This window comes from Scatophagus argus, chromosome 2 (assembly GCF_020382885.2).
Source record: "Scatophagus argus isolate fScaArg1 chromosome 2, fScaArg1.pri, whole genome shotgun sequence".
In the NCBI taxonomy this organism is placed as follows: domain Eukaryota; kingdom Metazoa; phylum Chordata; class Actinopteri; family Scatophagidae; genus Scatophagus; species Scatophagus argus.
This window is the reverse complement of record NC_058494.1, coordinates 12,868,715-12,883,443: the sequence shown is the minus strand read 5'-3', so window position 1 is coordinate 12,883,443 and position 14,729 is coordinate 12,868,715. Positions and strand designations below refer to the sequence as shown.

Here is a 14,729-nt window from a genome sequence, read left to right as displayed (position 1 = left end):
AGTTAACAGTTCTTAATTCTATGGTGAAACACACTGCAGGACCTTGAGGCATCTGACTTTTTCTGTAGCAAGAAACAAATCCCCATGAAGTTGAGTTATGGGATGCTGAAAGAATCAAGTCTTGGACACATAAGAAGGGATGTAAAAACAACAACAAAAAAAGAGGTTAAATCTCCTCAATTAGCCAGCCTGAGAGACACAGCGGAGGATAGGGGTTAATGACACACAAAGTCCCGTTGTGATGAATGTGTGTTTGCATTCCTGCTCGACAGGAGAATGGGCCCAGAGCCACGGAGAGGTGTTAATGTCAGTCCAGAGATATCGCTCATGAGAGGCTGCAGGAGTGAATGAATGGTTGCATTTGTCAGAGAGCTTTTGTTATGAATTTATGTTCATGCAGATATTGAAAGGTTCTTCATATGCATGTCAGCAATTTAATGAGCCTAAATGCAATGTATTTGATGTCCTTTTGCATTAGTTTGATGAATGTTTTTGTTATGGCAGCATGAAGCATGCACTTTCTGCAAAAGGAAAAGGTGAACCTTAGGAGCCAAAAGATCACCATTATACCACAGGGGACAGATATTTCTTATTACTGGTGTCAGCTTTAGTCATGAGTACAGCTGAACACATTTTATAAACTTTCTTGAACGTTGATTCTTTTGTAGGCGCTTCACATTTCAGCCATGACTTCTGTCAAACTGAGTTATTGGTCAGTTTATTTTTATTTACTCCCTAGTGAACGGTGTGAGAAAAAACTCAAGCTTAAACTGTCAGTATGCAGCTAATCTTCTGTCATGGACTGCCTTTGGACATGAGCGCTCTGAAACCCTCATAAAGGTATGCATGTATCTATACAGAGCGACTCTGAGGTGTCTCTGGACTTGTTTGCACAGGGATTCAGCTCCTGTTATCTTTCCCTGCAGCTATAGGAAAGGTGAGAAAACATCCCCTCTCTCTTTTCAATCACTCCCCCTCCTCGTCCCCCTCCTCCTCCTCCTTGTCTCTTTCTTTGACCCTTATTAGCTATGGTGAGGGCTGATGGCAGGCGATTCATCCAGCACTTAGTAGTGAGCACACCTGCGTGGGGGCGTGTTCCTCTTGTCTTCCTCTCTTCCTCTTCTTCTTACCCTCCCTCCCTCCCTTCCATCTTTCATCCCTCTAAAAAAAGGAGTTTTGCCTCCTTCTCCTGTCCCTTTTCTCTCTGTCCTGCAGCCCTTTCACCCGTCTTCCTGGGTTCTCATTCGTCTTTGGCCTGCACTGGGGATCACTTCACACCTCAGCTCTGTTTGTTTTGCTTGTCCTGTCATCCCTTCTACCGCGCCCCCCTCCAAAGAAGCCAAATGACTCAACTGTCGATGAGGGAGCACCCAGCCCGACCCACCCATACCACCACAACCTCCGCAATCCCAACGGACCCTCAACTCATCTCTGCTGACAGAGAGACATGAGGGCGAGACAGGCTCAGGAATGAAAAGACTGCAGGCTTCCCCTGCTTCCTGTAATTCATCTAAAACTGTTTCTTATCAGGCCAAAACAGTGTAATGAGTATGTAAATGTAAGGTTTTTTTTCTCCATGAAAAGCAGCCTTGTTTTCTGTAAAAGCCAAATGACTGTTCACAAAAATGGATAGAGCCAAGTTTGGTGGCCAGATAAAAAAGAAGAGCGAGAGAAGAAGAGATTGTACCTTTGCAGGCTTTCCGGTGTGAGATTGGTTTGGACAGGTCCCTGTAGTAGCCCTCCTTGCAGTAGTGGCAGTGGCGTCCAGCAGTGTTGTGGCGACAGTTGAGGCAGACTCCTCCACTCTTCCTTCCTGACAGCTTGTACAGCTCCATGTTGAAACGACACCTTCGGGCGTGAAGGTTGCAGTTACAGGCTGTGGGGGAAATAAAAAGGTTGAATTAGTGAGAAACAAATATGTTTGGAAAACTAGATTGATGACTGGTAAATGGTTGGGAATCTGCATTGAATCTGCTAAATTGTAGTTCAGCTTGGCAGTTTACACTTAAAGAATGAAACAAGGATTGGGTAACTTTGTTGAGGTTGACCAGTAAGATGGCAGGTTTATTAACAATCATAAAGGGCAAAACAATTTGTGGTCAAACGTGTATCCTTCTTTTTTAAATTTAATTTACATTCAGTTATAACTGGGTTAGTTTTTCCTGTTAGTTTACTCATAGCAACTTTTCCCATGGTTACATTATTTTTTACTCACGCTACCCTGCACGATACTTCATAAAAGTAGTTGAACTACTGATACTAATATACAATCTTAATGGGCATCCGCCAGCCAATCAGACATGAGTATTTTTCTGTGAGCGTAGTGTTTTATTGTCATTTCCAGGATCTTCGGTTTGTCCGACTGAAACGTGACTTAACGCTGAGCCCGTGTTGATGCTGAGTGAAGGAGAACTAGTTTAAACTCCTCCTATAATAACGTTTCCACCTCTCTCCAGTTGTCCCTTTTTCTGTCTCTCACTCAAATACTTCTCCACTTCTCACTCCCGTTTTATTTCTCCAGATCTTTTCCTCAAGGTCCTCGCCTGCTCTCCAGAGTCAAAACTGCACTGAACAGAAAGTGAAGGCTTGGTATTACCATTCCTCCATTCCCTACAAATCCCTGTGAGCATGTGCGAGACCCCTCGCTGCTGCTTGTTTACTGATGAGTACAGTTGCCGGAGCTGAGTTTAATTAGCCGGCTGATGTTTATTCATGACTTTCTGGCAGCGGAGTGAGGCAGACACGCCCAACTTCATTAAGGCTGGCCGTCCGAGACACCGGTCCTCCTCCACCACCACAGACACATTCATGCATTATTAACAGGAGCACTTCTGATACAGTTTGTGGCTCCTCTGTGCGTGGGTACGTACTGTACTTTATGCATGTGTACGGTAGCAAATGGGGAGTTATCTGGGTCCAACAGGGGTCCCCTGTTTGGTCCATGTTTTTCTGCACCACCTCTTCACACAGATCTTTTCATCATCTGCCCTTCATAATGGAGGAAGGCGAGGGACAGCGCTCACTTCCCTCAACCTGGCTTCTCTCTGGTATGTGTGTATGAGTCCATTTGTGTGTTTAGTGTGTGAGTTTCTGTTTTTTGTTTTCTTTTTCTGTATGTGTCTGTTTAGGACCCCTGAGACTCCCTCTCTCCACTCCAAGGAGCTAATTACAATATCTTTTATAAAATACACATGCAGTCCTAAAACACACACACACACACACATTTGCAGGGTTTTAATTAGTGATGTGTATCTTCTTGTTCTCCCACCCTGCTTCACACGGCCTCAGTATGCAACAACTGCAATGCAAGAAAGACCTTTAAGGCCACAAGGTGACACGATGATATTTCCGTTATATTTTCTATGAAATAAGAGTAAATTCAGGTTAAAATGATCCTCTCCTTAAAGTGACACTGAGCTGATGTTTTCATTGTTGCCTTAAGATAGATTTACACCTGTGCATGACTCACGTCGTCGGCCATTCACACAGCAGAGCAGATTCTTTGCTTCCTGGCTCCCCTGGAAAACCCCTTAGACCACTGATAGCCGCAAGCCCTCTGTGTATATGTGTGTGTGTGAATGTGTGTGTTTTTACAAAACTGTTTTTTTATTTTGATATTTTGGGACTAAATTGGATTTTTTTTCCCCCACAGAGATCTATTGATAACACAGCGGATTACATTGTCAGACAGCTCTGAAATGAAATGTGTCACTGTGTTAAAAAAAAAAAAAAGAAAAAACTGAGTCGACTGTCAATCCAGCCTGTAAACGCCAACAGGCAGGTTCAGGCTCTCAGTCGGTGACAGCTATCGCTGAGCCCGCCTGCGGGCAACAGGGATCACTGTAGAGAGGTGTACAGCAGACCTCAGACCTGCAGACCTGCAGACACGTCTCCGTTACACTACAAAGACAGTTTCACACCCTCTCTTAATGAAGACGGGGGAATTCTAGCCTGCCGGACCACAACGCCCCAGTGAGAATAACGCTGTTGTCCTGGGAGGCATGTTGGACATAGAAGCAGTGACAGCACACAAAGCTGGATGTGAAGGTGTGGGGCAGGAGGCCACATTGTGTCTGACTGTATCATGCTTCAGAAGGTATTATGTCAGATAATGGGGATGAGTGAGAAGCACTTTATCTAAACTCGTTGACACTGAGACTGATGTGATCTTGTTCACACAATATCCCTTACACTATCTACACTGAAAAAACCATGTAGCAAACAATGTTATCGTTGGCATAATTCCAAGTGTTTCCCTGCTGTTTTTTAAAAAAATTACATCACCCCAGCCTTGTCCAAATTAGGGCACATTTAATTAAAAGCGTTGAGATTTGTAAGCCAATGTGTGCTTTGTCAGGTGTTATCTTATCAGGTGTCCTGCGGCGTAATAAAACACATGCTTGTCATTCAGATGTCTCAGTGTTATCCATCTGTGCGGAGTTACCTGCTCCCTTTCATTAATCTCTGTCAAATAATCAACTTAAAGACAGCATTACCGGTCATGATCAAATACCCCAGTGACAAGTGTGATGAGTGAGGAACTGCTGTTTATTCAGCACACAGTGTTGCATATGTTGCATTCAGTGATTCTCATAAAGCAAATACAAATTAATAAGAGTCTTATCTCATTTTAATGTACGCTGACATAAAACATGTCTGTCACAAGCAACCAGTGAGATCATTACTGCCACCCTCTGAAGGCTCAAAGGATAAAAAATAAAGTGGAGAGTTTAGTTAAAATAAGAAAAAAATGTGAGTTGCATGATCTGAGATAGAGCTGGAAGTTTGTTCTGTGTCTCACCTCAGGAAACGCTGCTCTGCTGCAGCTGGAATACCTGCCATCTCCTTTCAGGAGGACCGCTGTGACAACAGAGCCAAATAATGGCAAAGAACCATTGCTGCACACACACACACACACACACACACACACACACACACACACACACACACACCACACACAAACATTCCTCAAGCCTGCTCTATACAACCAGCAGAATTCAAGGTTTCTGCCCTTCAATGGAGACACAAAAGCTGAGCTGTAGTCTGTTTCAGCCAAGCAATCGGCTCACACACCTTTATGATGAACAAAAGCTACTGCTGCTATTCACACCAAAACACACACAAACATGCACACATGTCGAGCAGGTGGGTGCAGCAGGTGGCCTTTAAAGACAAGTTTGCTCCTGGCTTCCTGTGTTTCACATAGGAATGCATGGAACATATCTGGCAATGAAATATGAACTTGATAATGGCAAATTTCTTCTATTTAATGGAATTATCAGGAACAAGCACAGCATACTGTTGCTTCAGTCGTGATGTCGAACTGCTACACCTGGGAAGAGCCACACAGTGGAGTCAAACATGTCGCCACGGGTGTGGAAGACAACACGACTGCAGTTTGCAAGACATGATGCCCAAGTGTTCAGAGAGGAGGGGAAAAGTCTGCATGTTTTAGCACAACAAATCTCATTAGAGCTGTGAACCATTAAATCCTCCGTCGTTGCTCACTACATCTTCTTTCTCACTCTCAGGTATGCATAAACTACAGGTTGTGAGCTTCTTTTTTAAACGCAAAAAGGATACATTATCAGTTATGTAGATAAAAAAAAAACCATTTCACCTATGTGTTAATTTGAGAACAATAAACAACATTGCATAAGAATGTCAAAAAAGAAACTATAAATAGCTGAAAAATGTAAAACTTAGAGAAAATTATATTTTAATATCCTCACAACATGAGTAACTCTGTAATTCATAATGTGCTAAAATGTCGTTTTCATAGTTCTTGTTAACAGAGACTACATTTGCCTTATAGGTCTCTCCAAACCCTTTGGCCTGCTTTCAGTCAACATAACTGCTTCAGGCTGGATTAGTGTGTCAGTGTCGAGCTGTAACCGCCCCCAGGTGAGCAGTAAAAAGAGGTGTGAACTGATACCTTTAAAACAAGAGTAACTGAATTAGCTGGATAAAGCTAAGCTTACCCAAAGCTTTTCAGCACCTCCTGTAATGTAACAAGTAAAAAAAAAAAAGCTTCTGAGTCCTGCAGCTATTTTAACCCACAACTGCAGAATTAAACCTGAAACTGGCTTGTTTGTTGAGCTTTGCTTTTCCCTGCACATCCCAGTAAACACAGGAGCCTCAGTGTGGTGTCTGAGTGTGTTTTGGAAAGTTGGCTAATTAGTTTCTTTGAGTGATTCCCAGCCTCTATCAACTGACCTCAGTCTCGTAGGCAGCACAGAGGCAGACTCCCCTCCTCTAATTAGAGGGAAAATTCAAGCAACAGAGCAGGAGGTTGAGGTTAAGCTCGCCGTACTTACGATAAGCCCGGTAATTGAGTGATGTCACTGCGGTCTTGATTCGTTCTATAGAGACACTCAAGCAACTGATCTCTGCCACTTTCAGACTAAATTAACATGCTGCATTGAGCTTGTTGTTATGGCTGCTCACTATCCTGAAGTAAATAAAAAAAAGTAAAAAAAAAAAAAAGCTACACCAAGTATCAGACACTCCAAAAGGGATGACTGATAGATCAGTGTTAAAATCTACCAAGTAGCCACACTTGGACACTCTGGTCCTCTCTGTCTGTCAAATAGAAAAGTCTTTCTATGAGGTCTGGGTAGGTCACAGGCTCTGACAAAGATCCCACCATCACGAACTCACCATTGGCAGAAGCTCTGTTATTCTGTCCCCCACTTTTAAACAAACACCAAGGAAAGTCTGCACATGAACAGTTTGCTTTTAATGCTACGGGCACTCCCAAAAGAAATCAGATTAACTTCTAAGCCCCCTACAAGAGCAAATGAAAAAAAAATATATGGTGTCCTCTGCCTCTGCCATGCTTGGTCTAAGGGAAGGTCTAAGAGATATTTTAAAGTGCTGTAAATTCAATATGACTTATTTTTGTATGTGTTTTTAGAAAGAACCCCAAAATATCTGGAACAACTTGATACCCCCCCATACTGTGCTGAGCATTAAATTAAATCATAGCAGTCTGTAAGGCATCTCCTGTTTCTATACTCCTCACACACGCACACGCACACACACACACACACACACACACACACACACACACACACACACACACACACACACACAACCTCATGCCTGCTCTCTCTCTCTCTCTCTCTCTCTCTCTCTCTCTCTCTGGGGGTCGATGGTGAAACATTACACACATGCCGGGAAAGTTTGAGAGGTTTGCTGCTTGACACGGACAAACACAGGATCAGATGTGTCAAACACAAACCCGACAGTAAGAAACTGATGTGTGTGTGTGTACGCACACACACACACACACACGGAAGAAGACATTTCATGAAATGCCATGAAGACAATACAAGAAAATTAATGTGTATAATCTTAAGTCAAACATTTTTCTAAATTTTTTTTCATTAAATGTTTTAATTGACTGATTTTTTTACACTAATTTTTTTAAAGAAAGGCTTTTTTATTTGTATGGCACCTTTCAAAAGACAAGGCAATTCCAAGATGTAAAATGGCATTAAATATCTGACTGCTGTGCATAGTTTTCTGAAATAAAAAGGCCTAAATCTGAATGAAAGCTTTGTAAACAGTTGTAGAGGATTGTGTCTTGGCAGAGTGTCTCGCTCATTTCTTCCAATATATGTCAAGTAACTACACAGCAACAGCAGTAGTACTACACTGTAAAAATAATCCATAACAGGTGAAAGTACTTAAGTATTATCAGAAGAACGTACTTAGCATCTGTCTTCACATTATTTTTAAGCAGTGTTTTATTGTTGTGAATTTCACATATTTTTGGGTAGTTTAATCTATAACAGTGAATCGTATTTAAAAGCTCATCACGTTTTATATGTAAAAGCTTAATTTGTAAGTAAGAACAGCCGTCAAAAGAAAAAAGTGCAACGATGTCCTGTAAATTGTGGTAGAGTAGAAATATAGGTAAAGTTGTAACGAAGTGGAAAAGTACCTCTAATCTGTACTGCTTTACAGTACTTGAGTACATGTAGTTGTTTGCTGACAGGAGACAATGTAATCCAGCACCAATGGAAAAAAAATCCTGATACACAGGTAGGAAAAAGCCATATCTGGTTTCATGTTTGCTGTAAAAATATATATATTTCTGTTATTGTACTGGCGGTAAATGAGCCCAGACATTTATGTAACAGTGCTGACTGTAAACACACAGCAGCCAGAGAAAAAAATGTTACTGTGAGTATAGTTGGACAGCATTTCAACAATTGGCACAAAGTGACATGAAACAACATCGGCATAGCCTTTCATGTCTGGGATTTCTTCTTGAGCGCAGACATCACAAACAATCATTTTGTGGCCAGATTAATTCTGTGTTGATATTTTCTCAAGGAAGAATTTAAAAAACACTATAATGGTGACAAGTAACTCCAACGCGTCTGACGTCGGACCACACGAATGAAGAAAACGCGAATCACCGTCGATGGAATTTCACTATGAAGAAATAATCGCTGATAATGACTGTTTCTCCTAAAACAACTGAATAATTCTTTTTTTAAAGCCTCCATAATAACTGTTGAACGCAAACGTAGAATGATGTGAAATTGCATAAATATTTATATTCACTCTGAAACTAAGAGGTATGACTCTTCAACTTAAAAATCCTGGCAACTGTTTATTTATCCTCTTGTAAAATAAAACAATAGTACTTTTTATCTTGTGTTTGTTGACTCAGTCAGTGGCATGATGGGAAGGTGGGAATTTCCAAATAAAATGTGACCTAATTTAGGGCATTTGAGGGATTGAGATGAGAGACAAAGTGTTCAACTCAGTGTTTTGTGTTTGTCGTTCGCTTTAGATGCAATTACGGCTTTATACGAATGCCATCTACTATTACCAGCTCAATTAATCTTTTTAAACAAGCAAACCGTTTCATTATATGTTGCCACAATACATTTAATTTCTGTGCGGAATAATAAAATAAAGTCTGTAATTTATCTTTATACAGACAATGGAAATCTGTACAATAGCTTACTGTTTTTACTTTCAGTGAAAAAAAAAATCATATAACACTACCAACAATGACAATAAATTTTTCCTGAATTTTCCAAGATCCATAAATATTTGAAATTAGGATCAATTGGAAATCACACCCCTGCAACCGCTGACAAATCTGCTGGGTGGGTAAAAAGTCAAAACGCCTTTCACAAACGGACCCTCAGGACATTTCAGCAACAGTGGGCCAACAGTTACAAAGTGCACAGAGCAACATCCAGAGAGCAGGCAAAGAAAAAATCGGCAAAGAACACTGACATCATGGAGTATGTATGAAGTGTGTGGGGAGTTTGAGGTCAACACGTCTGGGTGTGTGGATCTGGTCAGAGCACCCTGGGAACGCCATCAAAACTACGAGATGGTGGAGCGAGGGTGAGGGTGAGTGGGAAGACGGAAGAGAAAGGAGACGAGGCGCTCGCTGCAGAGATTACATCAGGATAATTTCATTCCTTTATTGCAGCCAATTAGCTGCAGCACTTCAGCCCCCTGTGAGCCCTCTACCCCTCTTCTCTCAGTCTCTAATGACCCCCAACTCAACTCTGCATCTCAGCTGCTCCCAAAGAAGGCCATGTTTCACAGCTGCTGTACTTTTAATAAGCAGTCAGACTCGCAGAGACTGTAGCGAGGATGTGAGAACGTACACGGAGAATACAGAGGGAGATAAGGAAAAAAAAAATAAGGGAGGAAAAAAAAAAGTTGGGAAAAGAAAATATGAAGTGGATAAAGGAATGGGAAGAGCTCAGCCTGCTGCTTGTTAAATCCCAGGCCTTACTCGAGGAGGCTCGGCTAATTGAGATCAAGTCACAGAATATTCATCAGGCCTGCAGGGTTATCAAAGGCACATTAAATATGTGGTGAGGACTGATTTCAAGTGGACAGATTCCATTTGCCGTCAGACAGTCTTTACGCGCTTATTTGACCTTTTTTTTTTCACATCAGTCAAACTGTTTATTTATTTCTCCTTTCTCTGTTTCATAATTTAACACTCAGATGTTTTCTCATATTTGTCCAAATTAGCCAGTTCCCAGTGCAGACAGTCTGCAGATCACCTTCTTTCCGTGGGTGATAAAATGTATTCTGATTATCCGACTGGTGCAATTAAAGAGCTGTGAGAACCGCCTCAGTGCGAGCGGGGATCCTTCCTGAAGCTATTAGCAGTGGAGCGAAGGTTAATGTTAAGCAATGGATTTACAGTAGACTGTTAAGTAAATACCAGAAGGGCAGAGGACGGCCTTTTATCTATGCAATCAAACCCGTCAAACCTTGAGTTTTTTTTCCCAGGATTCTACCATATTTTAAACTTCTCTCCCGCTGCCCCCAAATCCCTCTGTCAGATATAAGCACTGTACTTAAAGTATTATAATCATACAGATATAATGCACTGAGCGCATTACAAAGAAAAATGATGAAACTTGACATCCTCTTTTACAAAGTACACGCAGCAAACATTTTCTGCAGTTAGACTAAATAAACTACTGAACCAGCTCTAATCTAATATGAGTGATTGCACACATTTTTTTTTTAAAAAAATCGTATTGATGTTTAATTATTTATTGCAATTATGATGCCTTTGTATACCTTTTATATTTTTTCTTCTATTTCTCATTGTTTTAATGCTTGTTCTCTTACCCTATAGTCATTGTAATGATAATTTACAATCATTGATTTTATTTTACTGTGTGAGTGGCAATTAGCAAAGCAACTTTCACTCTAAGAGCAGCAGGCTTCATGAAAATCCCTAATGCAAATCCATCTGCAAAGAAATCCCTTTAGGCCCTGGATCTCACGTCAAAATGTTATATTTTATATTATATTTGGCGTGAGATGGGAGAGTTTTTCTGAAAAACAAAACAAATGTGTTTGAAGAGGCATAAAACTGGCTGAAGCGACTTATCGATGCCCACTAGAAGAGACTAAACAAAAAGTGATCGGAAATGAGCTGAGCAGTGTTTTACAGTACTGTCCCGCTAACCTGCAAACAGAAAGCACAAATGTGTTTACAAAGCCTTGGACACATTAGCACCAGTTTAAAATGCACTTTACATTTGTGCACGCGGCTTTCCAAACTGCAGCAGCCTCCAGCAGCAGGCTGACCTGTTCCATGCCGAGCTAAATAGCCCATATATTCACTCTCTGTCTTCATGTGGGGGCTAATAAGGCCTTTCCTTTTTCAAGAGTCTAACTAGCCACACAGAGGCACAGCAACAAAGAAAGGCCTAATGGCCTCCAATTTCCCGCATTAGTGCCCATTTAATGGCTGACCTGCCCTCTCGTTAGGCAGCGCAGCATGGGAGCACTTCTCAGCTTTAGTGCGTGCACACACACACACACACGCACTCACTCAGTCTTCATCCCTCCACTGCCACACTGCCTCAGGCCCATGCAACACTTCCACCCCACGCTGAGACCGCATAATAGGCTAGTTTGTAAAAGGGCTGGCCTGTGATCAGTGGTGCATCCATTTGCTGAGTAATCAAGGGTCTTTTGTCTGAGTGGTGTGTATAGTGCAGTGTGAGTGTGTGTATGTGGGATTGTGCGTGTGCGTGGAAGTGTGTGCGCCTGCATGAGAGGGAGAGAGAGAAAAAGAGATGGTGAGAGATTCTCTTTGCCCATCTGTCTTTATTTGTGCATCCATCGCTCTTAAGAGTGCGTGTCTCTCTGTGTGAGTGTTTGCGTGAGTAATTTCAAGATAAAGTGGCGCTGCCTGGAAAAGATCTCCTCCGATTCATGTCTATGGGAAAACACCAGCTGACATACAGTGCAGGAATAAAGCGAGTCCTGCTAGAGCGACGGAGGGGCTGACGAGAGTGCGTTGTGTGTATGTCAGCTATGCCATAAAAATGCCATGGCTGGAGGATGACGTTGGCAGGTCCTATTCAGGGCTATAGCAGTGAAAGGGTCTTTAGGGTGAAAAAAAAATTCCTTAGGCCTGTCAGGTCCACATAGCTCCCCGCTGAACAATACCCACTAAGAGCAGCTGTCTTAATAGCGTGAGGGACTGACAGCTTTAGGAGCGATGTGGTGCTCAGAGCAGCATCCCCGCAAACTTTGGTGGAGTCCAAACAACGCTCCGCTGTGTGACAACATAATACGGTCTAACAGGATAGCATGCTGTTTGCCAGATAGTTCAGACAGTGAATGCATCCTGTACATTTCTTTTTCCACGTATGTCTTTAAAGAACCTGAGCTGACAGTGCTGGCAGGGACGTATCACCTCGACGTTCACGAGCCTCATGTGTGAACGGATGCAGTGGCACGATAGCAAAAGATCTTTCCTGAGTGTGATGAAGATTGGAACTAAGTGGATTTACAATTTCCTTTGCAGGGAAACCAAAAATCTCTGCTTTCACTTATAGGAGAGCGCTTGTGGTTTTAAGTGAAGGGCTATGAGTGGGAACGGTGTGTTAATGCATGTTTCGCTGATGGAGCAATGTTTCCTTTTCAAAGTGAAGGCGGATTACTGAAACAAGCGACTGACATATCTTTCTGGCATCAGTGTCTGATCTGATAATCACAGTGTGAACTATATATAAGACTTCATCTTCTCAAGCCTTTGCTGTAAATCAACGGTGCAACGGATCTCAATTTTTTTTTCGCAAGGTTTGTCTATAGTCTTTGCTCTGTATTGTTTTACATCCAGCCATTACCTAACCCTGTCTCCTCTGCCTAGACACTCACAGATTCGCAAAACACCTCTCAGGCTTCCAGGAGGACGAGCATCGGAAACATGCGAGACTGATCTCCAAATCTTCCCTAAACAAGAGCTCTCTCTGCTCATGTCAAACATCACCTCCAGTCTATTTACTCTGTGAGTTTGGTTTCTATGGGACCAGCAGATCCGTAGTGTTTAGGGTTCACATAACTCCTGGCAGGTCGTCTTGTGCTTTGCTGGCCCTGAGGCTGACAGGGATGGGCCGACGTTGTCAGTGCGAGACAATGAGACAGAGCTTACAATGGGCTAACTCACGCTCCTCCATAACTGTGATTCATACTAATCCCAAAGCCTCTGCAATTAAGGCAGTCACTCTGCTCCAACAGTGTTCACTAAAGATTTTAAATCAGCTGCTTTATAACAGAATGTAGTCGGCCAACACTGATTGGCAGCTGTGAGCTGAGAAAATAAACAGTGTTTGAAGATTAGATGATTAGAAGATTAGATGAGTTAATTTGGCCCTTCAGGCAGGAAAAGGCAGAGAGCATTTATTCCTTCATGATTCTGACACTGGATATCTTCATCAACCATCATAATTCTTCATGCTTTTTTCCTACATCGTGTAAAGAGGAGCCCTGTGGGAGAAGGTGCTCCCTACCTTGCGTTGGAAAGTTTTCCCATAATGAACTGACTCAGCCTTAAGGATAAGCTGACGAATCTTTGGATTTCTTTCTACTGAGTAAACGTTTATGGTTTCCACTCCTTAGTAAAATGTACTCAGCGTAAAGCTGAATAGAGAAATTGTTTATACAGGTAGTTTTCTGGAAATGTCTCCTTTTCAACACTTTTTGTTGAAGTTCACACTTGACCTTGGAAACAGCAGTTGAAAGAAACATCACTAAAAGGTCCACCATGTAGCCAATCTTCCTCTGCAAATTTACATTTTATCTGAGAACTTTATTAACTTGATTCTATTGAAACACCAAAACGGTGCTCAGAAAAGAGATAAAATAGATAAAAATAAAATAAAAAAAATGGATTTGAACATTTACATTACACAAATCAATCCCCTGGAACAGATCACTTAAAAAGTTCTCTGGAAAAGCTACTGAGTGGACCCTGTGGGGGGATTATTTTGTCAGCTTCACTTTCTGCATTCAAAAACCAACTTTTTCAACCTCTATGATTAAATACCACACAATCCAAAACATATTGAACTGACTGAATGAATATTTGTTGTCTGATATAGTGTCGTTAGCCCAGACAGTTCTCCACAGTGGACAGAAGAGCGATACTTTGGGATGCTCTGGGCAGCAAACGCTGAATTTAAGCTCTGCTCAACACTATTTTATTGTAGGCTCATTAGCAACCACAGCACCGTGGCCATGCTAAGCAGGTGGGAAACCTCTGACCTTCATGCACACACCCTACATTCCTTTGTCAAGTCCCCATTACTAAGTTACCACTCCTCCGAAATGGGCCGTGACCCTCCTCCTCCTCCTGCTCCGGCTTTCCTTTTTCCTCTGGGGAAGCGCGGGCCTTCCCTGCTGCAGATGTCATTAGCGAGTAGCTCTCTGACTGCTGGGACAAATTTCTCTATAAAATTTATAAGCCATGAAAAGCTTCAGCTTCAGTTGGGCAGTCAAACAGAGAGGAGAGGAGTTGAATTATTTGAAACACAAGTTCATCTAGTGACAAAGGGGGGGGTGGAGGAGTGGCGAAATGCAACAGAAAAGAAATAAATCTCAACTGGATCTTCTAGACCTACCTCCTCCTCCTCCTATCTTCCTCCTTCTATTTATCCCTCCTGGTGAAAATCGCTTTATATTGAAGTTTCACTACTCTGACCTTTTGTAGCTGTTTTGCAATTTGCCAATTTCCATTAACACTCATCAGGGGGCAGGTTGCAATGAAAACAGCCCTATCTGATTACTATAAGTACACAAGTGCATCATGGAAATATCTGCTTTAATGTTAGTACGGAATAGTGGCTCTACACGTGCTTGCCTGTGCATCACTTTGCAGGATTATGATCTGTTGACCCGCTCCCATACAAATTAAAACCAAGAGA

At 42.0% G+C, this 14,729-nt stretch overlaps 1 protein-coding gene across 2 annotated transcripts in view; it reads right to left on the bottom strand.

Annotated features, from left to right (window-relative positions):
- ntn1a (netrin 1a) overlaps positions 1–14,729 on the bottom strand; it is a 60,112-nt gene that overhangs the window by 24,976 nt on the left and 20,407 nt on the right. For both annotated transcript variants that reach the window (XM_046410497.1, XM_046410488.1), the window contains exon 3: positions 1,688–1,876. In XM_046410497.1, the coding sequence (XP_046266453.1) occupies positions 1,688–1,876 (189 nt within the window). The remainder of the gene's footprint in view (positions 1–1,687; positions 1,877–14,729) is intronic.